This window comes from Crocodylus porosus, unplaced genomic scaffold, assembly GCF_001723895.1.
Source record: "Crocodylus porosus isolate Cpor-Errol unplaced genomic scaffold, CroPor_comp1, whole genome shotgun sequence".
Lineage (NCBI taxonomy): Eukaryota > Metazoa > Chordata > Crocodylia > Crocodylidae > Crocodylus > Crocodylus porosus.
This window is the reverse complement of record NW_017728950.1, coordinates 10,400,131-10,423,320: the sequence shown is the minus strand read 5'-3', so window position 1 is coordinate 10,423,320 and position 23,190 is coordinate 10,400,131. Positions and strand designations below refer to the sequence as shown.

At 44.7% G+C, this 23,190-nt stretch overlaps 1 protein-coding gene across 2 annotated transcripts in view; it reads left to right on the top strand.

Annotated features, from left to right (window-relative positions):
- Nucleotides 1-769: 769 nt before the first annotated feature.
- The window catches only part of ADAMTS19 (ADAM metallopeptidase with thrombospondin type 1 motif 19), a 258,326-nt gene continuing 235,905 nt past the window's right edge, over nt 770-23,190 (top strand). Inside the window, exons 1-2 of one of the 2 annotated variants that reach the window (XM_019555262.1) lie at nt 770-1,369; nt 2,455-3,065. In XM_019555262.1, coding sequence (XP_019410807.1) covers nt 1,285-1,369; nt 2,455-3,065 — 696 coding nt within the window. In that variant the 5' untranslated portion in view covers nt 770-1,284. The remainder of the gene's footprint in view (nt 1,370-2,454; nt 3,066-23,190) is intronic. The other variant, XM_019555261.1, reaches the window with a different exon arrangement.

The window sequence follows — 23,190 nt, the reverse complement described above, 5'->3', positions numbered from 1 at the left end:
CTATGTGGTACTGAGAGACTCTCACAGAGCGTATCTTGGGACTGTGCGTGTAGGTTGCATTGTGGGTTGTGCCTACTGAGTTGTGTGTGGGCTGTGTGTGTGGAGTATCTGGTGGGTATTAGGCTCTGGGGGCGGGGGTGTGTGAGAGAGAGAGAGATAGCACAGAGAAGGGTTCAACACTGAGATGAGAGTGTGTGTGTGAGTGTGTGTGTGAGAGAGAGAGCGCACTGAGATAAGTGTGTGTGAGAGGGATAGATGGGTTCAACAGTGAGGAAAGTGTGTGTGTGTGTGTGTGTGTGTGTGTGAGAGAGAGGGAGAGATAGCACTGAGACGTGTGTGAGAGGGAGAGCACTGAGAAGGGTTCAACAGTGAGGACAGAGTGCGTGCGCGTGTGCGTGTCCGGCCTGGCCAACACGCTACACGTGGAAACTCAGGACCGCGACCTGCCTCCTTTCAGGATCTTCCCGCTCTTCGCCTTCAAAATCGAAACTCAGACCAAAGTTTGGAAAAAAAAAAAAAAAAAAAAAAGGAAGACAGACATGCTTTGCAGCATTGTCCGCAGCCGCCTAGCCCGGCCCGACCCGGCCCTGGGAGCGGGGGGCAGCGGGAGGCCGCGCTCTACCTGCCCGCACCTCCGGGCCCGGCCATGGAAATCGTGGCGGGCGCGGCGGCCAATCGGGCGCGAGCTGTGGGCCTTGCGGGGCTGCCCCCGCCGGGCGGGGCGCGGGGCTGAGCCGGGCACATGCTGCCGCCGCGCGCGCCTCCCGCTGCGCGTCCCTCAGCTGCCGCTGCCCCGGCTGCTGCGCCCGGACTGTTACACGCGCTCTGGGCGCACAGATACTGTAGCTCCCTCCCTCTCTCCCTTCCTCCTCCCTCCCACTCCGCGCTCTCCAGGCAGCCTCTGCTCCTGCTTCTGCTGCTCCCTCTCTCTCCTCTAGGACACGGCATTTGCTCTGCCCATTCCTTGGAGGTGGTTTTGCTCCGCGGGGCTCCGGCCCCCCTGTAAAGCAGCAGGCAGACTCCTCCTGCCATCCGGCAGGGAGCTGCTGCAAGCTTTCCTGCCGCTCCCCTCCCCTCTCTGCCTCCCACAACCTCGGACCCACACCCCGGGAAGAGGCAGCTGAGCCACACACACGCCGCCCTCCAAAGACCTTGTGCAATTCAGTGCACCAGCCATTTAGGACTGGAAACAGCAGCAGCAGCTCATTACAAACCAGGACCGGAGCCACACAGCCCTGCCAAGTCGCCTGGTCCCTCCGCGTGGGTTTCAGGCCAGTGAAGTGGATGGAGAAGAAAACAGGGATGCGACTGAGTCACATTTGCTGCATTTTTTATCAGCTGTGTTTCCTGTCAAGTGGAATAATTTCAGGTAAATTTATCCTTCTCTCATGTCTGTGCATTTCCCCTCATTACAAGGGGGGTGGGGTGGGGATATCAGTGGTCCAGCATGTCCTTGGTGCTTTCTCTCCTCTGCTTATGTTAGCCTTTCTATGCCGCTAGCCCCTACATCTGTTCACAGATGGATCAAGCATGTATAAAATGGACAAGGAGTGATTCTCAGCTGTGCAGTGCTTCTTGTATTACATTCCGTTCCTTCTGTGCTTATGCCTGTATCCTATATTTTCTTATTTCTAAATGACCTAGCTGTGTTGTGTGGCTGTCCACTAGTTGTGAATAACTATCTCTCAATGATTTGTATGTACGTTACCCAGCTGTGGACCCACCTCCGGCTTGACTAGCAATGTCACTCCATAAAGTACTTGGGGAAACATGTGACAGCTTCTACATTACACACAGACATACTTTGTATGAATATGCTCTGAATGTGATCTTGATAGAGGTTTTGTTTTGGTGTGTGTGCACATGCGCACGTGTGGCTCAGGGACATGTGTGTTTAGCTGCACTGTAATAATATGTATGCTATGATAGCACAGGCAGTCTTAAAAAGGGCTGATGGCAACACCATTTTCATGAATTTTGTCCATTTTTTTTCACTGCAATGTCAACTAGCTTTTATGACCAGCTCCCGAATGAAATGACTTTGAAAAAGTTTTGTCATGGTTTTGCGTAAATTATTTTTTTTGGTCTAAGCCTGGCGTTTAATCGGAGGCATTTACTAAAGAAACAAGTATAATGACAGATAGGAATACACACGCAGCTTCCATGCAGCTCAGTTTCCAGCTCTGTCTCCAGTGCTTACCAAGAACGGCATCCTGTCTGGGATTCCTCAACAGCACATATGAAAACCTAGTGACTGACTGACTACATGCCACACTGTATAGGGGAGGGGAATGGAAATTTGGTATGTTTTGTATGATGGGTTTGGCAGTGGGGAGCACTGACTGTCAGTGCCACCAAGTCTGAATTGTGTGGTGGCCTATACTGTGATTTTTGTGAGGTTGTGTAGATGTGCCTTTGCCTATATCGTTTAATCACAGCCTGGCCTTCCCACAGGTCTGCATGCTTCAGGAGACTCTGAGGAATGGGAGATTGTCTTCCCAGCACTGTGGAGCAGGGGCCAGCAGGAACCAGCTGGAGGCAGTGGTGGAGGAGGCAGCTGCAGTACTGATCCCAACTGTGGGAATAAAAGCAGCACGAGCAATACTCCCACCACTGCTAGTCCAGTGGCAGGCAGCTCCCGTGAGGTCCGTTCAGTCTCCTCTTCAGTAGACAGGCAGCCACAGCCGGCTGGAGAGGCAGCGGAGGAGGAGGACACAGAAGATGAGTATGAGTCTCAGGAGTTCTATCACTGGTCTCCACTTCCTCAAGGATCTGGTGCTACTTCTCAGCTACTCCCACCACCTTCCCCACCTCCACCTCCTCCTTCAGAGGATGGGGATGAGGTGCTGCTGAGAATCCCGGCCTTTGCCCGGGAGTTCTACCTGCTGCTAAAGAGGGACAGCCGCTTCCTGGCCCCTGGCTTTGCAGTAGAGGAGCGTCTCAGGGGCGAGGGGAAAAGTCCTCCAGGTGCTGCGCAATCTCAGCCTGAGAGAGCCTGTTATTACAGTGGTGCTGTGCTTCACTACCCTGGCTCCTTCGCATCTTTCAGTACTTGTGGTGGATTGGTAAGGTGGATGCTCCCTTCAAGCAGAATCTCTCTTGCCTCCATTCTAGTCTCACGATCTTCTTGTCCTTACTCCCATTTCCATCCCATTTCCTACAGTCTTTTCTTCCCTATCCTTTTCCTCCCAATCCCTGCCTTCCAAGCCTCTCATACTACCCTCATGCCTTATCCCAAATCCCATCCACACGTGAACAGTCCTAGCCCTGTCTTTTTCCTGCTCATTACTTTTTCTAGCTTTACCCAACTTTATGTATATTCTGTTACCCAGTCCCAGTCCCAGTCCTACTCCATCTAAGTCTCATCTCTGAATTGTCTTCTTTTCCCACTTCCTTCTCATCCCTCTTGTCCTCCCCATCTTCCTATCCTCAGTATCTCCATTTCCTTCTGTAGTTCCATTTATAATCATCTGATCCTTTTTCCTCCTTCCACTTTCACATCCTCTTTCACATCTTCATTTTCTACCTCTTCCATAGCTTAACCCAATGTCTTTACCATCTCCTCATCTTTCTTTTACCTCATTCATCCTCCTATCTCCTCCCCCACTCATACTTAGTTGTATGGATTCAAAGAGTGACTTTCTTTTTTTTAGATTTTCTTTCATAAAGTTACAAAATGAATATGTTTGCAGTTGAAATGCTAATACAACTCAATATTTCTGTGTTTTGGTTTGTTTTTTTTTCACTCTAGGGACACTGGACTCTTAAATGATACCTGGGGCAACTTCCCTTAGGTTACTTCTGATTTACACGAGCATGAGATCAGAATTGGGCCCACAGAAGCAATGGTGTATCTTAATGAGCTGGAATCCCAGGATACTTAGTAGTAGATGGAAGCAGAACAGGCAGCTAAAATGATATAAAATCTTGGCAGGGTTTAAAACAAAGGCAATTAGTCTTATTCATATTGGGCTTTTATATAGCACTATAAGTATACATTCTTGTAGGACTTCACAAAATGTAAAATAAGAGTAGAGATGGTGATGAAAACAGCTAGCAACACTCACCCTGTGCACCTTGGTTTTTTGTGGCTAGATAGGTGTTGGTCTGTACTAACTATACAAGGCTTACTTGGTTTCATTCCAAAATTGAACATCGGACTCAGGCCAGGATAGATTACTTAAGGTTTACATAACTTTTGCATGAAATTAGCAGTTTTGTGTGGTTATTATGGGAAAGAATGTAAAATGTAGAGATATTGACTTAATTTTCCTTTGCTTGTTTGGATTTATTCAAACCCAAAGCTTATACTAAAACTGGTAGGGGAGGGAATGCTTGTGGATTAATACCAAACACAATATTTGTCTACACTCCTGCAAGGTGAAATCGCCAAGTTTCACACAGCTCGCAGTGGTAGTGGCTGGCATCTAATTATTGATGTTTTGTCAGATTTTCCAAAGCATAGTAGCAGAATTAATTGGTAAGAAAAATACTTGAGTCAATTGAGGGTGGTCTGAAATCTATCAGTAGCTTTTTAATACTCTGAGGAGGTTATTTGGTTTATACTCTTTTTGCTCTTGATGCTATTTTACTTCTCTCTAATAATGCATATATGCAAATGTGCGCAACATAGGACTGAGAAGGTCATCAAAGAAATTAGGTGATAGGTAAATAAAGGTGCATGACTGAACACAAGAACATAACAATTGTCTTTTATTAGGTGAGATCATAGGTACTTCTTGCTCAATGTCCTATTTCACACAGTGGTACACAGTGGATGCTGAAAGGTACCGTGAACAGGGTATGACAGGTTTTTCCACTGTTCCTCTCTCACTTGCAGCCTCCAGCATTTAAAATCTAGGAAGTTTTGATTCAGAGGTTGTACTCCTAATTACCATGCTCAATAGCTACAGATATACCTTTCTTCTAGTAATTTGTCCAATCCCTTTTAAAATCTAGTTAAATTGTGAACTTCTACAATATCTTGTGGCAATGAGTTCCACACTTTACAAGCTGTGCGAAAAAGAACATCCTTTTGTTACGTTTAAATTTACTACCTGATAGCTCCTTTTATGATCCATAGTTCTTCTGTTACGAGAAACAGTAAATAATAAATTCCCATTTACTTTCTCTTTACCATATTTGTAAATCCTTATCATGTCTTCCCTCAACTGAATGGGCCTAGCCTCTTTGGTCTTCCCTCATATGGAAGCCCCTCTCTACCAGTAATGATCCTTGTTGCTGTTGCTGATACCATCTGTAGTTCTTCTGTATCCTTTTTAAAGTGTGGGGGCCAAAACTGGGCACACTACTTAAGGTGTAGCTACACCATGGATTTATAAAGGGACATAATAATGCTTTTTGTTTAGTTTACAGTTCCCTTCTTAATAATTCGTAACGTTTTGTTTACCTTTTTTGACAGCTGAGCTTATGCTTTTAGCAAACTCTCTGCGGTGACTCCAGATCTCTTCCCTGTGTTGTAACAGCTAATGTGGAACCCATCATAGTGTAGGTATAGTTTGGGTTATTTTTCCCATGCTCATCACTTACCTACACTGAATGTAACCTGCCATTTAGTTTTCCATTCACTCAATAGTGTCAGATCCTGTAGTTCCTCTCAGTCTGCCTTAATCTTTACACTTTGAATAATTTTTCCTCATCTGCAAATTTGGCCTCTTCAGTACCCACCCCCTTTCCCACATTTATGAATATGTTAGACAGTGCTAGTCCCAACACAGATCCCTGGGGGAATCCCACTATTTACATCTTTCCATGCTGAAAAATGACCATTTATATTCACCTCTTGTTTTCTATCTTTAAACTAATTTCTAATCCAGCAATAGAACTTCCGTGTAATCCTGTGACTACCTGACTTCCTTAAGAACTTCTGAAAGGGGACTTTGTCAAAAGCTGTTCTTGGAAGTTCAGTATGTCATTTGGATCACCCTCACCACCTGCTTATTGACACCCCAAATAACTGGGTAAGGCATGATTTCCCATTGACAAAACCATGCTGACTCCTCCCCAGCAAGTCTTGTTCATCCTTGAACAGTTCTTTTTCTTATTATTGTTTCTATAAGTTTTCCAGGAACAGAAGTTAAGATCACCACCCTGCAGTTCCATGGGTCCTCTCTAGAGCCTGTTTAAAATATGGGAGTTACATTGGCAATCTTCCAGTCCTTTGGTACCAAAGCTGTTTTTAGTGATAGGTTGCAGATTACAGTTAGAAGTTCTGCAATTTCTGATCTCAGCTCCTTCAGGACCTTAAAGTGAATGCCGTCAAGTCCTGGTGAGTTGCTGTTTAGTTTATCAGTTTTCTCTATGACCTCATCTATTGAAATCTCAATTTGGATCAGCTCCACTGACTTGTCCTTAGAGAGGAGTGGATCTGGTGAGGGAATCTCCCTAACATCTCCCACAGTAAGACCATATGCAAAGAATGCATTTAGTTTCTTTGAAATGGCCCTGTCATCCTTTAGCATTTAGCCCCTGTCATACCTTTTAGACCCTGCTCATCCAACGGTCCAGCTGACTCCCTGACTTTCTTTGGCTTCTAATTTACTTAAAGATTTTCGTATTGTAACCTTTTAGATCTCTAGCAAGTTTCTCCTCATATTCTTTCTTAGCTTGTCTTATGGTTTTACATTTGATTTGCCAGAATTTCTGCTCTTTTTTGTTTTCATTAGGATTTGTTTTCCACCTTTTAAAAGATGCTTTTCTTTCTATTGATTGACTCTGCAACTCTGCCATTAAACCATGATGGCTTTCTTTTGGTCTACTGTCCATATTTTTTTTCATTTATGATGCACATTTTCTCTGTTAATTCAATATGGTGTTCTTAAGCAGTTCCCATGCTGCTTGTAAGTTCTTCACCTCCTTAGAGGCCCTTTATAACTTCCATCTAACTAATTCCTTATTTTGGTATATCTCCCTTTTTAAAATTAATGGCCACTAGGGCTGTGCAAAACTGCTGTGTTTCATTTCGGTTTTGGATTTGGCCGTTTTGGAGGACAGTGATTTGTTTTGGTGTTTTGGCTCATTGTTCCATTTCAGTTTGGCTGAACTTGTTTCTGAGTTTTGGCAATGACTCAGACGTTCAGATTGGCTGGGGAGAGGCAGGCACAGCTGGGTGGCTGCATGTTCTCCCGCTGCTCCTCCGGCTGTGCCTGCCTCTGCCCCTGTGGGGGGAGCCATGGGAGAAGGCCCCATGGCTGCCCTGCCCAACCCCCCTCCTCCACCTTGCTACAGCCTCCTGGCACTTTAAAAGGAGGGCTGCAGGGCTGTGTTAGATTATTCCCAGGGAACACCTCTGAAACATCCGAAACATTTTGGATGGTTTAATGTAGATTCGGAGCCTTCCGTTTTGTTTCGGATTCAGTGTTTTGGGCACTGAAATGGGCTGAAATGCCTCCGAAATGAAATGGCTGCCCAAATTTTGCACAGCCCTAATGGCCACTATTGTAGATTTTTCTTTTTTTATCTCTTCTCCTATATGAATGTCAAATCCAATTGCATTTGGTCACTATTGCAGAGCAGCTCAGTAACACTCAGTAACACTTTGAACCAGGTAACAAAGTAACTCTTTGAACCAGGTCCTGGGCACTACTTAGGACTAGGTCAAAAATAGCCTTTCCCCTTGTAGGTTTCAGGATTATTTGCTCCAGAAAGCAGTTTCTGTGATGACAAAAAGATGGTTTCTGCATCCTGGCTTGATGTTAGATTTAGTGTATTTGTGGATAATTGAAGTTGCCCATTATTACTGTGTTTTCTGCTTTTGTAGCCTCCCTTATCAAGTCTGTCTTGCTGCTGTCCAGATCTGGGGCTCAATAGTATATATCCAGACATACTCTTTTTTTCTGTTGAAACGTGATTTCTATCCACAGAGATTCTATGGTCTTACGGCTTATAAAATCTACCCTATTTGATTCAATTCAGTCTTTGATGTTGAGTGCCACTCCCCCATCAATACAACCTGTTTTATTATTCCTGTAGTTTGTATCCTGGTCAAAAGTAATATGTATTATGGCTCATATTTGCGAAAGGTGCTGTCTTTTTCAATTTGTGAACTGATCATTCATCATTTAAATATCCCGCAAAGTTCTAGGACCTACTTCAGTAGTTTTCATAACAACTGGACTTTTCACAGGAATATCAGTTTACTTTTGAACATACATATAGACTAAGCATGCATATACTCAGATCATATGTTATGTTCAGATAAATGCCACTCAACTGTAAATTATTTTTTCAGGTTTCAAGTGAAAAGGTGTTTGATCTTGCAAAACTTACTCATATGAATTAACTGAGTTTGTAATTAGACTGTTTACAGAAGTAGTAAGTCTTCTTGTAAGTGTTGCTAAATCAGGCCCATAATTAAAATTGGCACAGCACAATATTGACATTATCTTAACAATTTTGAAGTTACACCTTATTCTTTATTAGTCAATGCATATGCCTTTTAAATATGTGAGTAATTTTTCTTTTTTCCCCCCAAGTTCCTTCACTTGCATAAATACTGTATAAATATTGCCATTCATGTGCTATGTCCTCTGCTTTATGCTACCGAAAATAGTCGGGAAGTATTTCAGATGACACTTTCTATTTTTAAATACATTACAATTCACCGCAGAAATATTATAAAGCTAGTTTAGTTATAATGTGTTTTCTTCATTTGGATGTATTTAGGCGTGTCTACATGTTCAATAATGTGCTGTAGTTACTGCACATTAAGTTTAGTGCTTGTATAACCAAGTACTAAATCAATGCGCAGTAACTGGTGCTACTGTGCCGTAGTGCCAGCGCATGACTTTTTTTAGTAATGCTAACTGCTCAGTAGGCTAATATTACTGTGCAGTAGCATTTTAGCATGGTTTTTGCCCTGCATGCTACTGCACAACTAGCATCTCATGTAGATGCACCCCTTGTGTATGTATTTCCTCCCACACAGCCATTATGAACTTTGAGTTATTTTGCTAGACTGCTAATCCTATCAGAAACGAAAAGAAACAAGAGGAACAAATCAACACCCTCTCTCTCTCTCCCCTGCCAAAAACTCATGGTAGGGTATGGACAGCTAAGTCATTTAACCTACTACAGTAAATGCTCTGTTATCCGGCATCCATGAGGAATGGTTAATCAAATATGCCTATTATCTGTGAGTTATACTTATCTCCAGCCTGGACGGCGTCCCAGGGCTTTTACTCTCTGGCATCAGTGTGCCGGGGGACAGGGAGTGGGGCCCTGCGCAGGCTGCTTTGCCCTGGGTTGTGGTACACGAGGAGGAAGTGGGACTTGGCACATGGTGGTGAAACCAGAAGTGCCACTGTGGGACTTCCAGTTTTACTTTTGCCATGTTGATCGGCAGGCTGGTATGTAAGATGACAGATGCCGGTTAATAGAGCATTCTAGACGGTAAAGTGCAAGATAACACAGCTTTTACTGTATCTGTAGTTCTTCCATCACTACTCCTATTTGGTAGCCTGCTCTCTTCATGTCCTTTTCTAGCATCTGGTGAAGTAAACTTCATTAACAAAAGCTAATGCATATCTGAGTCAGTCTAGAAGATGCACCTCTACAGTATTTTCTGACTGACTTCAAACTAAAATGGCTGACTACCTCTGTCCATTTATCAAATTCACTTCTTGATCTTAAGTTCCCGCCTCTGATGCCAAAGGTTCCATCATTCATTCTACTCTTTAGATACTTCTTTTTTCTAGTGAATCTCCTTTGTTTTGCCAGGACAGGACATAGTAATGCTATCTCACTTCAGTTATAGTTTAGAAGGACTTAGACCTTTAACTGAGTTTGTAGAAGCCTAGATAAGAGGCCTAGAGAAGGGATGGGGTCATGAATGTATGTACCTCAAAGTGGAACAGGTAATGGAAAAGGTTCCTACTTGAATTATATTTATAGATGATACAGAATCTTCACAGAAAATAAAAATTAAGCCTTAGGTAAAAAATTATAAAGCTCTGAATTGACCTAGTATTTTGATTTGCATTACAACATGACTTAACCAGCTTAAGTCCTAGTGATATTAGTGAGACTTACGCTGCGTTTACACTGAAACCAAAACCATGATTGCAGCTTTTCAGACCTATTCAAGTGTGCTTTAAATTGGCTTGCTTTAAACTGATAGCAGTGTACCTATGGCAGCAAGGAACTTAGTGTTATTTATTTGCCTGAGTAATTCTCCAGGTTCCTGAGTTTTGCTGTCGGTGCTGAAACCCATGCTACTTTGGTTACCATACTACCTGGAACCCAAGCTACCTAATTTAAAGCTAGCTTCAGGATGTCTAAATGAGATGTAGTCACATTTTGCCATTAGTATGGGCATACTGTGAGCACCTAGTTATGTAAGAGACACATTTATAGTTAGATATACGAGGGCCTTGTTACATGGTAAGTTTGGGCCACTCTGGTTGCTTTTGAAACGTGGATTGTCCACACATTAACACCTGAAACTAAATGAAGTGGTTTTTAGGCAGCTCAAAGCTACACGGTTCCTGGCTTTCCTCTATGTGACTGTAAATGAATATCTTGTCATTAAGGGTGCCTGTAGATATGCAGGGTGCTGCTCTGATGTGCTTGTAATTACAGCATGTTAGAGTGGACTCGATTAATTGAGTCTGCTGGAGCATGCTAATTAGTGTACTCCAGCAACCTTTGCATCTCATGGATTCAATGTCCCTGTGCTTCAAAATGGCAGTGGGGACACTTTAACTAAAGCTCATTGAATAAGTTTTATTTCAAGTGTGTCCACTGCTATTTTGAAGCATGGAATGCTGAAGACATGAGAATTTGCAGGCGTTTTAATAAGAGTAATTCTTGGAGCCGCTGCAAGTAAAGCGCCCTCCCCACCTACCCCTGGAGCACATGTAAAGATGCCCTAAAGCTTGAGAGTTAAAGGCAGGCAAGCATAGTGCTAACCACGTTGCTCCTTGATGGCTACAGAAACTGATTTGCCTTAATGACATTAACCCAATTGACTGCTAGGTTTGGGCAAGCCTTTGACTTTGACCTAATATAAATAAAAATCTAATACATGATTCCACTACTACAACTATGTAATGCACATTTTAGTCAGATGTGTATGGATTTGTACTGCTGTCTTCCTTCCTGATGGTGATCTGGAAGTCAGCACAAGTTCAAAGTTCTCTGGAAGAGATACTCTGCAGCTGTTAGTGTGGCCTGCCTATAGTTCTACATTCTAGTACATACCTAGCACACACTTCTTTTCAATTTTTACTATGTTTGGAATGTTTAGGAGTAGACATTTTAGGGGCTAATCAAGGACTAAATGGAGGGTGGATTGGTATTTTTTTTTTTTTTTAGTTGTTTGTCCAAACAAATAGACTACCTTTGTGTGGGGAAAGAATGGAGGTGCCTTTCCCTTGAGAAGTTGCAGATAAAGAGGATTATGGTGCATGCCGTCAGACAACACAGCTAAGAGTAAATGTGCATTGAAAGAGAGTTGGAGATAGCTGATAATTACCTGTGCAGTCATGCTGTTGATTGGAGTGCTGCCCTCAAGAATGCCTCATAGAACATGCATGGAGTGCCAGGCTAATGAGAGGAATATTTTGGAGAATTAAAAGCTTAATTCGTTTCTTCTCTGAAATCAATGAGAATGCTTCCACTGAAATGATTGGAAACAGCCTTAGGGTGTACTTACCTAAGACCTAAACAAGTACCAGCCCTATGTGAAATAAATGTAAGTTAGCTCTCTGTCCTGTTTTAGCCCTCATTGTCTTACCCAATGAAAGTATTTCAAATCCTGATTAGTAGTTGTATGAGCAAGTAGCTGCAGATTTACTCTAGCTGTTTCATATATATCTATGGGTCATGCTCCATAAAATTGCCAGCTTTTGAGAATCTTATAGTGAGTAGCAAATAAAGAGTGGATTTTAGTAATTTCTGACAGCAAGACAAGTAGGAAATAGCACCCTAGTTAGCTCATTCCATTCTGACAGTAACTTCTGATGGTAACAAATTGACAGTGTACTTCATTTAAGTTTATAACTTTGGAAAAAAGGATTGAAAAAAGGCTATTCACTTACCTGGCTTTTATACCTGCTGGAACTTAGTGTAAACAATGCTCATTGACCAGACGAAAAGTGTGTGCTAAGCTTTGCATGCTTCACTAATCCTCCTTACCGTGTTTTTCAAAGGCCTTGTGGCATTAAGTAGCCTTGGAATTGACAGGACAAGACGGGACTGGCTTTAAATCTGAAGGTTCCTAGTCAGGGTCATCAGCAGAGATCCTAGTTTTCTGTACTAAAAAGTCCCCAAATTCTCCGATTAAAAAAAAACCCATTAAAATCCTCATTTTTCAATGAGGATTTGGCCCTGGGGCCCTATTCACAGCCTCACCCCTCACCACTGATTGGCTAAGAGGTCTGCTGCTCATGTGGCCCCATTCCTTACTGCTGATTGGCAGTATGGGAGAAGCAAGAGTGACTTGAAGAATGGCACTTTGGGTACTTGTTGATGTGCAGGACGCTTGCTTCAATTACAGTGCGTCAAAGCAGAGAGGGGCAGGGCCTCATAACAGGCAGTCCTTTTGGCCAATCAGAAGTGGAGGGAGGCTGGGGAGGGCTGTCATCTTGGTTGCTTCCGTGTGTTGGCTTCTCCCCCCTCAACTGGTTGCTTTAGTGTCCAGAAGAACTGCTCAGTGGGTGTGTCTACATGAGATGCTACTCACCTTATAGTCCATTCCTCTGGCCCATAGTTCCTTAGCTGGCCTGCAAGAGTGTTGTGGGAGACTGTATCAAAAGCCTTGATCAAAATCAATGTACACCACATCCACCAGTCTCCCTGCATCTACAGAGCCAGTCACCTTGTCATAGAAGGCAATCAGGTTGGTCAAGCATGATTTGCCCTTGGTGAATCCATGCTGACTATTCCTAATCACCTTCTGCTCCTCCAAGTGCTTGGAAATGGATTTCTTGAGGATCTGCTCCATGATTTTTCCAGGGACTGAAGTGAGGCTGACTAGTCTGTAGTTCCTTGGATCCTTTGTTTTCCCTTTCTTAAATATGGGCACCATGTTTGCCCTTTTCCAATCATGGGGGACCTCTCCTTATCTCCATGAGTTTTCAAACATTATGGCCAGTGGCTCTGCAGCCACATCAGCTGATTCCCTCAGCACCCTTGGGTGTATCCCATCTGGCCCTATGGACTTGTACATATCCAGCTTTTCTAAGTAGTCCCTAACCTGTTCTTTCACCACTGCAGGCTGCTCATCTCCTCCCCAAACTGTGCTGCCCGGTGGAGTAGTTTGGGAGCTGACCTTTCTTGTGAAGACTGAGGCAAAAGAGGCATTGGGCACCACTTCAGTCTTTTCTGCATCCTGTGTCCTGCTTCCTCCATTCAGTAAGGATTCTCCTCTTGCTACCAACATACTTGTAGAAACTCTTCTCATTACCCTTCACATTCCTTGCTAGCTGCAAGTCCAATTGTGCTTTTGTCTTCCTGACTTCATCCCTGCATGCCCAAGCAGTGCTCTTATATTTTTTTCTTAGTTATTTCTTCAAGTTTCCACTTCTTATAAGCTGCCTTTTTATGATTTCATTTACTAGAGTTCCCTGCTAAGCCAAGCTGGTTTTCTGCCATACTTGCTAGTCTTCCTGTACATCAGGATGGTTTGTTCCTGCACTCTCAGTAAGGCTGCTTTAAAGTACAGCCAGCCCTCCTGGACTCCTCTCCCCCTCAGTCTGGCTTTGCAGGGGATCCTGCCCATAGTTCCATGAGTAAGTAGAAGTCTGCTTTTCTGAAGTCTAGTTAGTATACTCCATCAGCCTCAGTGTCTCATGTATTTAGTGTCCCACAGGTGCTTTAACCAAAGCTTATCAAATGAGCTTTAGTAAAGTGCTTGTGCCACCATTTTGAAGCATGAGATGCTGAATATAAGCGACACTGTAGATGGTTTAATTAGAGTGGGTTTTGAGAGCTGCTCTAATTAAAGTGCCCCTCCTCACCCACTCACCGAGCATGTGTAAAGATACCTCATGTCTGAAGCCTTGTCTGACATCTTTCCAGCTATGCAGGTGGTCCAATATAAGATATCACCAAAAATCCCATTCTTTCTTTACATATCAAAGCATTACATTACTGAAGTATATTAACATTCCTAAAAAAGAAGAAAAGACATGGGCCTTCATTCTATGAGAGAATTTTTATCTGCTTTTTTACTGTACTTACTAAAAATCTAAGATGCTTTTGAAACCTAGTAAAACCAGAATTTCTACTTCTGATACAAGCTGGACATTTTGGTGATTATTGTCCCTATTATGAGCTTTAGTAAATATGTGAGAGAGAGATGTTAGAGTAATTGGACCCTTTGATACCTTGGATAGCATACACTCTATCCCTTAGGGCTGAAAAACTTGTTTAAAAACTTAACCTTGGATTCATGTCACTGAAAAACATTAGCTTCTCTTAACTCTAGTGGTATTGCAGTTAGACTGCAGTGTAAATTTATCCACTGGACCTCCTACACAAATGTTTTTTTAAAAAGAATTAAAAGGTAATTATAGTTTTTGTTCTGTGGAATGGTTAGAAGACAGAGTGCTTCCACAGTATAGTGACAGACAGGGAAAGACAAAGATAGCAAGTATGGTTCATGATCCATTTGATGCACGAGTGCAAAGTGTTGATAGAGCAGAAAAGGGAACGCTAAAATAAATGGGAATATCTTTAGGGCCTTGTGAAGACTGGAAGGAATAGAATATAGGGGTATAGGTTGTAGCCATGTTGGTGTGTGTAGATGAAAAGGAGGCTCTGAATTGAAGTGGTGGGTTTTTAAACCCACCGCTTCAATTTAAGGCCCTTTAAACTCCGGTCTCATGCACATACTCCACATTTATCTACCCCTCTGGCAGCGGCAAGGGGAGGGCCAGCTGCCAGTGGGTGGAGTAGTCTCTGGGGTGTGGGGGTGGGGGCCGGTGCTTCCCTCTGCAGCAGCGGCAGCCCCCCCCGGTAGCATTCGCCCATAGGCACCAGGTTTGGGTCGTTCTAGAGGGCACTGCAGCCATGGAGGGAAGCACCAGGCCCCTGCGCAGCTCAGGCAGGCAGGCTTCAGGTAGGAGGGTGGGGGGAGGTGGTGGGCGGGCAAGATCAGGCTTGCCACTTTTCTTGGGTGGAGCCTGCCTTCTGGGGCTGCTGCCAGGCTGACTGCAGAGCTGTGGAGCAGCTGCATGGAGCCTGGTGCTTCGTTCCATGGATGTAGTTATTTAAGGAACACTATGCCACTGAATTTCCTACAGCAACTGTGATTAATGCACAATACACTGCCAATGCGTGCAAACGCTGACAGCATTAAAGCGGTGCAAAAGCATTTAGCCCACTTTAAAGTTGCATGCACGCATGCCCGTCGTTTTGTCTACACATGGCCTATGGACGTAAGTAGACTAGGTTCATTGTGTAAATCTGGTATCTTTTATTAGAGAAACTCAGATAGTTGGAAAAAAAATTCTTTGCAAGCATTCAAGTACAAATACCCTTTGTTAGGCTGAAGAAGCATCTGTAGTTGGTCTGTGCTCTTTCTGGGTGGAATAGTAAAGAAGCCAGAGGCCAGGAATAGAATACACACATCCTCTTTTGGGAGCTCATCTCTTACTGATCCCTAAAACAAACTGAAGCGATAGTAAGAACAAACACCAAACAAATACTTCAGATCCTTTTCTGCTAAGACCAAGGTTGGTTCATTTAATAGGGTAAACTCTGCTTTCTCAAACTTGCATTGTTGAGGTTCTCTTGTTGCACATTTTATTAACTAAAGAACATAGGTGGAAGGGGTAGAAGCAAGGGTGGGAATTGGATCCCTTACTGAGAGGTCACAGGTTCGTAGAGCTTTGCTTTGTTTGCTTTAACTTTACCACTTATTTTTGTTTAAAACATCTTTAAACAAACAATATCAGATTTATCAGCAGTGGAAATTGTCTAGGTAGGACATCAATGATAATGTTAAATCAAAAGCAGCTTTGATTGATCTGTATGGGAAGTGGATTTCCTCACAGAAAACCAGAAGCAGCACTATGAAGATAGAGAGAGGTACTTAGCTGTGTTAGTCTGAAGTCAGGCAGAAGGCAGGGTAGAGATACATGTTATAAACTAGTTGAATCAGAAATGCATATACTTTCATGAGCAAGAGCTCACTTCATCAGATATTATCTGTGAAGATAAGCTAACACTGAGACTTTGATGTCATTGCCTTGTAAAAAATGGAGGAACCAGTGGATTTCATGCTGGTTTCCTTCAGTGTTTTAGTTGAAATCAAATTTGATTAGTTACATGTCTGATTATCAATAGTATGAGTTACACTGAAATGGAGAAGATAGAAAAAATAAAGAAAGGTAGATGGTAAAAATGAACAAGCAGAAATGATAACGATACATTTGTACAACCTAAGCACCATATAAAAACAAATTATTGCTGTGTAGTTACTAAACACTGAGTTTACAGGGAGCAAGCAGACCACCTAACTGCAACTGTGGATCACTTTTTTACCTCTGGAGGAAACAAAATTAGGAGGTGATGATATTTCAGATGTTTGACTTATGTGACAAAGAATTACTATGAAACAAGAAAGACCTGATTAAAGTATAAAGGACTAGACCTTTTCTGGTTTTAGTTCCTTACTTGCATCCTGGCACTAAGGGTGGGGCACTAATTCTGGCACTAAGATCTATTCCTACTCAAATTCCCCTTTCTGAATGAAGAAAAAGCTCTCTTTTTACTTTGCAGAGCTCTTGCTTGGTATACCATGATAAGAATAAATATATGTTGCTGCATGGCAAATGTCTCTTGGATTCATAGTTCTATAGTTGCTAGGGTTGAAAGGGACCTGAGCAGATCATCAAATCCGACCGCCTGCCATGGGCGGGAAAGAATGCTGGGGTCAAACGACCCTGGCTAGGTAATTATATAGCCTCCTTTTGAAGATCCCCAGGGTAGGAGCAAGCACCACTTCCCTTAGAAGTTAGTTGCAGATCCTAGCCATCCTGACTGTGAAGGAGTGCCTCCTGATATCTAGCCTGAATCTACTTTCAGTCAACTTATGCCTGTTATTCCTTGTTACTCCCAGTAGTGCTTGGGGGAACAGGGACTCTAGAATAGCCTGCTGGTTCCCCTTGGCCAGTTTGTAGATGGCCACCAGATCCCCTCTTAGCCTTCTCTAGTGGAGGCTGAACAGGTTCAGGTCCTGTAGCTTCCACTCGTGGGCCTGCCTTGCTGCCCCTTGATCATTTGAGTGGTCCTCCTCTGGAACCTCTCGATGCTGTCCACATCCCTCCTGAAGTGCAGCACCCAGAACTGGACACACTACTTCAACTGCAGCCTGACCAGTGCCGCATAGAGGGGGAGGACCACCTCCTTGGACCTGCTCGTGATGCATCTGTGGATGCATGACAAGGTGTGGTTAGCTTTCCTGACTGCATCCCCACATTGGCAACCCATGTTCATTTTGGAATCAATGATGGGCCTGTAGTTTCATGGATCCTCCTTCCTCCCTTTTTTGAAAATGGAAACCACATTGGTCCCTTTCCAGTCCTCTGGCATCTCACCAGAGCACCATGTGTGCTCATAAAGCTATGCCAGGGGTCCCGCAATGACCTCTGCTAATTCCTTCAGCACCCGCAGGTGGAGATCATCAGGACCTGCTGATTTGAACAGATCTAGTCCCACCAGAAGTTCCCTGACTAGGTCCTCACTGACCCTGTGCCAGGCAGTGCCTCCCCTGGGTCTGTTGGGGATCCCAGTGTGGGAAATGCCCCATTCCCTGCTCAAAAAGATGGAGGCAAAGAAATTGTTAAAGAGGTTATCTTTGTCATCTGGTATGACCACCAGATTTCCTAGCGTATCCTGCAGAGGCCCTGTGTTACCCAGTACCTTCTTTTTACCCCAATGTATCTAAAAAAGGACTTCTTGTTATCCTTGATTTGGGTCACTAATCCCAGTTCCATCTCCGCCGTAGCCTTCCTAACAGCCCCCCTACAGTCTTCAGTAATGGAGGTATAATCCTGGTGATGGCCTCTCCCTTCCATTGGGTGTACACCTCCTTTTTAGCCTTGAGACTTTCCTGAATGCTTTTGGTGAGCCATGGGGGCTTTTGAGCACTCTTGCCCCCTTTTATCCGCATTGGGATTGTCACCCTTTGGGTGTGGAGAATTGTCTCCTTAAGGAATGACCACTCTTCCTGGACTCCCAACTCCCTTCCACCCTGGGACCTCAGTGCTTCCCCAACTAGTCTCCTTACCCCATTGAAGTCTGCCCTCCTGAAGTCTAGGGCCTTGCTGCAGGCCTTTGACACCCTGTACTGGATGGAGAATTCCAGTAGGCTATGATTGCTATTGCCCAGGTGGTTGAGAACCTGCAGTCCACTTACCAGGTCGTTGCCCATGGCCAGGACCAGATCCAGCACGGCATTTCCCCTGGTGGGACTGTGCACCTCTGGGGTTAGGTGGAGGTCCTGTAACTCAGCTAGAAACCTATGTGAGCGGTCAGGCCTGGCTGACTGCTTTTCCCAGTAGATGTCCGGGTAGCTAAGAGCAAGTTCCTCCTGCTTGTTCCCCATACAATGAGCATTAGTGCAGAGGCATTTAAGGCCTCCTGGATGTGTATGCATGCCCCGCTAATCCCAGGACTCTCTGGACCCTGTCTCTTACCTGGGTATTTCTTGTGCTTATTGACTGTCTTGTCTGGGCTGTTCTTGTGGGTGGCTCCCAGTTCGGCATTCCATGGCTCCCTTATCTTCCCCTTCCCCCAACGAGCCTACTTTAAAGCCCTCTGGAGGAGATTGGCCAACCTGAAAGAGAACACCTTTGGGGGAGAGGTGGAGCCCATCCCACCTGAGCATGTCTCTTGTCCTGAAGTATGGGTCATGGTTCAAAAAGCCGAAGCCTGCCTCAGGACACCATTTCTGAAGCTGCAGGTTGACCTCCCTGATGCAGGTCTCATGGTGTTGTCTGCATCCGCTCGCTGGAAGGACAGATGAGAAGACCACCTGTGCCCCTGTCTCCTTCAGCTTGCTCCCCAGAGCTTGGTAGTCCTTCATCAGGTGATCAGGGCTGCTCCTGGCCGCATCATTAGTGCCCACATGGATTAAGACCATGGGGTAGTAATCGGTGGGCTGGATAATGGCCCGAATCATCTCCGTCACATTCTGAATCCTTGCTCTGGGCAGACAGTAGATCTCATGTGACATGGGATCCTGGGGACAGATGGTACCCTCTGTACCTCTTAGGATGGAGTTGCCTATGATGAGCACCTGACATCTCTTCTTCCAGGTTAGCCTGCCTCCTCCAACCTTTTCTGCGCGTGGACTGGCTTCCTCTCCAGAGGTTTCCTCCTCTTTTTCCTCTTCCTCCAGTGTTGCCAGGGCCTCATACCTGTTCACCAGCTGTACTGGGGGAACGGGTACTGCACCGTTGCGAGCAGCCCTGGCTCTGGAGGGAACTGTCTGCCATTCTGCTGTGGAGGGCACCTCCTGGGGTGCTTCTCCCTTTGGTGCTTGGCCTTGCAGGGAAAAGAAATACCCATCAGTTTCATCCTCTGGTTCTCTGAACCCCATCAGCCTGCTAACCTCCTGGAGTTCTCTCTCCTGCCCTTCCAGGGCCCTAAGATGGGCACCTGCAGGAAAGGTGTGGGGGCCCTCATTTCCTGTCCCCCCCGGCCCTGCTGGGCATCCCCTGCAGGCGAGGGGGAAAGGTGATGCCAGCCCCTCCATGGGCTCCATCTAGGTGGAGGCCTCAGAGAAGCCCTGAGTGGGCGGCGTCCCCTGGGCAGGGGCCCTTGCTGCACTCCATGTTCACACCACTTTTATTTATTTATTTATTTGATGTGGTGCTTTCACCTTTCCCTTGTTGAAGATTTCCTCCTGGCCCCTCCAGCTTGTCCGCCTGCGCGAAAGCCGGCGCAAACACCGGTGCGCCCTTACAGAGCATGCCTGTTTGAGTGCTCTGTTCATGCAGGTGGCTCGGGAGCGCCGCTCCCTGCCAGCAAAGCTAAAAGGGATCCGGGAGGCTTCCCCTCCGGATCTGCCTCAGCTGCGCCAGGTCCCTCCACCCCACTTACCTTAGGGAGATCAGCTGCTGCTGCCCCCGCTGCTGTCTCTGCAGATTAATTGATTAAATTTTTATTAAAATCAAGGGATTTGAACAATAAGCATTCCTGTATATTTGTCATTTTATTTTGAATATTGTCAGGTAATGCAGGAAGTGTTATTTCAAGTTGGGAAAAGCGTTATACAAAATATTGCAACTGTGCAATGGTAATTCCTTTCTTTCTTTACAAACCTCAGCATATCACATAGATGTCCCACTTTTGGGAAGATGTGGTTAATGATTCCAGTGATGATTGTTTTGATGTTTTCCCCAACAAGTCAACCTCCGAGAAAAAAAATCTCTTTTCAATGAGTTTTCAAGCTAAATACATTTTCTGTTGAAGAGATCCGATGTTTTTAAAAATTAAATTAGAAAATATTATGAAGTGCTTTAAACCTATATCCCTCTTAATGAATAAATATTTGTGAAGTTAAGAAGTCTTATTCAAAAGAAGTGATAAATTGAGCCAGAAATTATAGTGGAACAAAGATGATGCCATTAATTATGGCATCATCGGAGGCTTGACGTCTACCTGGCTGGGGTCATTTGAGCCCGGTTTTCTCTCCTGCCCAGGGCAGGGGGTCGGACTTGATCTACAAGGTCCCTTCCGACCCTACTTCTGTGAATCTATGAATTATACTCTTAAAAATGACTGTATCCAGGTGGTTTTGCAGAAGATTCTTCTAAAAAACTGAGAGAGAACCAAGTCCATTTTTGTGGTAACTTGTTAAAAGTAGTGGAATTGTATTAATGTGTGTTAAGTGCCATTCTGGCCTTTTCCTCATTTAGTGTGAGGGTTGTATGCAGGGGTTAGCAACTTCCAACCCACAGGATGAATTGCCTGTAAAGAGGTCCAATCTGGCATGGAGGAATCAGTGGGAATACCCATCTCCTCTGCAGCACCCCTTTTCTGTGGAGCCTGCAGCTCTTCTGTATCTATACCTGTCTATGCTGAAGGTCCAGGTATCTGCAGTGAGTGTGAATGTAGGCAGCTGGCTGCTATGGGGAGCAGAGACTTGAGGCCCATGGCAATGGCTGGGTCCCAAGATCTGGCCCATGCTGGCAAAAGGCTGCTGGCCTTTTCTCTATTGTAAATGAGTCAGAGGAATCCAATATAATACAGAAATTGCTCTACAAATTGTCTCATCATCTTGTTATGGGGTTTATAATATTTGGGCTTTAAAGTCTAATGTTCCAGGTACTCAACCTGTTTGTTTATATGATAATTTCATTTAAAGAAAAAAGTTGAGGAAAAAAGTTTTAAATTTAAACCACAAATGCTCAAAATCCAGAATAAAAGAACCTCAAACCTCTTGTTTTTAAGGCTCATGATTTTTAAACCAGTTTCATAAATGATTTTTGAATGCTGGCAGCATGGTTCTGTAGCTGTGGAACTGGAACTGCTCCAGTCATATTTGCCTAAGATTTGGTCTGAACTGCTTCTGTTTATTTCACTTCGGGTTGTTACTACTTCAGTCTATTTTTTTCTTTACATGTCAGCTGTGATTATTTTGCAACTGAAGAAAGCTGCAAGAAAGAGGTATAATAATCAAGTAATGTCACTGCATGCAGAACATACAAGAATGAAAAACCTGCACCAAGTTTTTAATAGTTATTTAATTCAGGGATGTGTCTTAGTCTTTTCTTTCCTCATAGCTGTGAAATGAAGCAGGAAGTGGCAGTCTAGAACAAGAAAAAACCCATAACTTGCACATATTCAAAAAGCAATGGATGGTCACCTTTTAGAATAGTGGTCACCAACCAGTGGATCCTGGTCCACTGATAGATCTCAGAGCCTCTTGGAGTCAATCCAAAGCTGGGGTGGGGGGCTGAGTGCCTGTGTGCATGCATGCATGTGCCGCAGCCCAGCAGGTCAGTCCGTGAGGGAGGGAAGGGGTGTGCGTTAGATTAAGGCCCCAGTGGTGAAGGACAGTGCCACAGAAGCAGGAGCAGGGGTAAGTTGAGTGGGGCTCTGGCTGGGTGGGACTTACCTGGTGGGGAAGCACACTGCCAAATGATGTTTTCTCTCTCCGCCTCCATCTGCCCCCCTCCCCCCTCCCCAGAGACTTACCTGCTGTGTGGGGGAGGTGGCAGCATTGCACAGTTGATCTTGGGTTGCTTTTAAATGCCAAAGGTGATCTCCTACTTAAAAAGGTTGCAGACCACTGTTTTAGAAAGTTGGGCAAACTGACATTGTTGAGAGAAAACTGGCACTTGCTGGGAAAGAATTCTTGAGGGGTATGAAATACCTAAAGCCTCTGGAGAAGTAGAAGACAAATGTGGGCATAGGGAGGTAGTTTTATGCATCTTTGCTAAGCAGTACAGGTGGATATTAGGGGTGTGCAAAGTGGGCCCTATTCGATTTGGATTTGGATTTGGCCCGAATTGGGGTCAGTGATTCGATTTGTTGATTTGCATCACTGTCCCTGATTTGATCTGGCTGAGTCTGATCTTAAGATTTGATACTGATTCAGAGAATCAGTGATTTGGACATAGTTTTAAAAGTTTTTTCTACATACCTCGAGGTACCAGCATGGCTTGTGAACGCTGAGATGCTGGGGCACATGGAGCATCCTGCAGAAGTGCAGGGATGGGGGGCCCTCCTTGTGCTTGGCAATGAACCTGAAAATGTACCAGAAGTACTTCAGGTCCACTTCTGGGTCCCCTGGGCAGCACACGGGCCCTCCCCGCCATATCGCCCTGGCTTAGTGATTGGATGTGCGGAGACCCAGATTCAGGAGGCACCAGTCACTGAGCTGGGGGGGGCATGGGGGAAGTCCCCGCATGCTCTGTAGCAGACCCAGCAGTGCACCCTGGAAATGCTTCTGGTCCACTTCTGGGTCTGCTGCCAAGCATATTGGGGAGGTCCCCGTGCTCCTGTGGGATGCTCCATTTGCCCCAGCATCACAGTGTTCATGAGCCGCCCACTACCTAGAGTTATGTAGAAAAACATTTAAAGCTGTATCTGTGTCCGGATCGCCAAATCTTTCTGAATCTCTCTGAATTGATTTGGAGGGTTCCAGTTCGATTCAGAGAGATTAAGGGGTCTTCTGATTTGATATGGATTTATAGATTCAGCCACTGAATC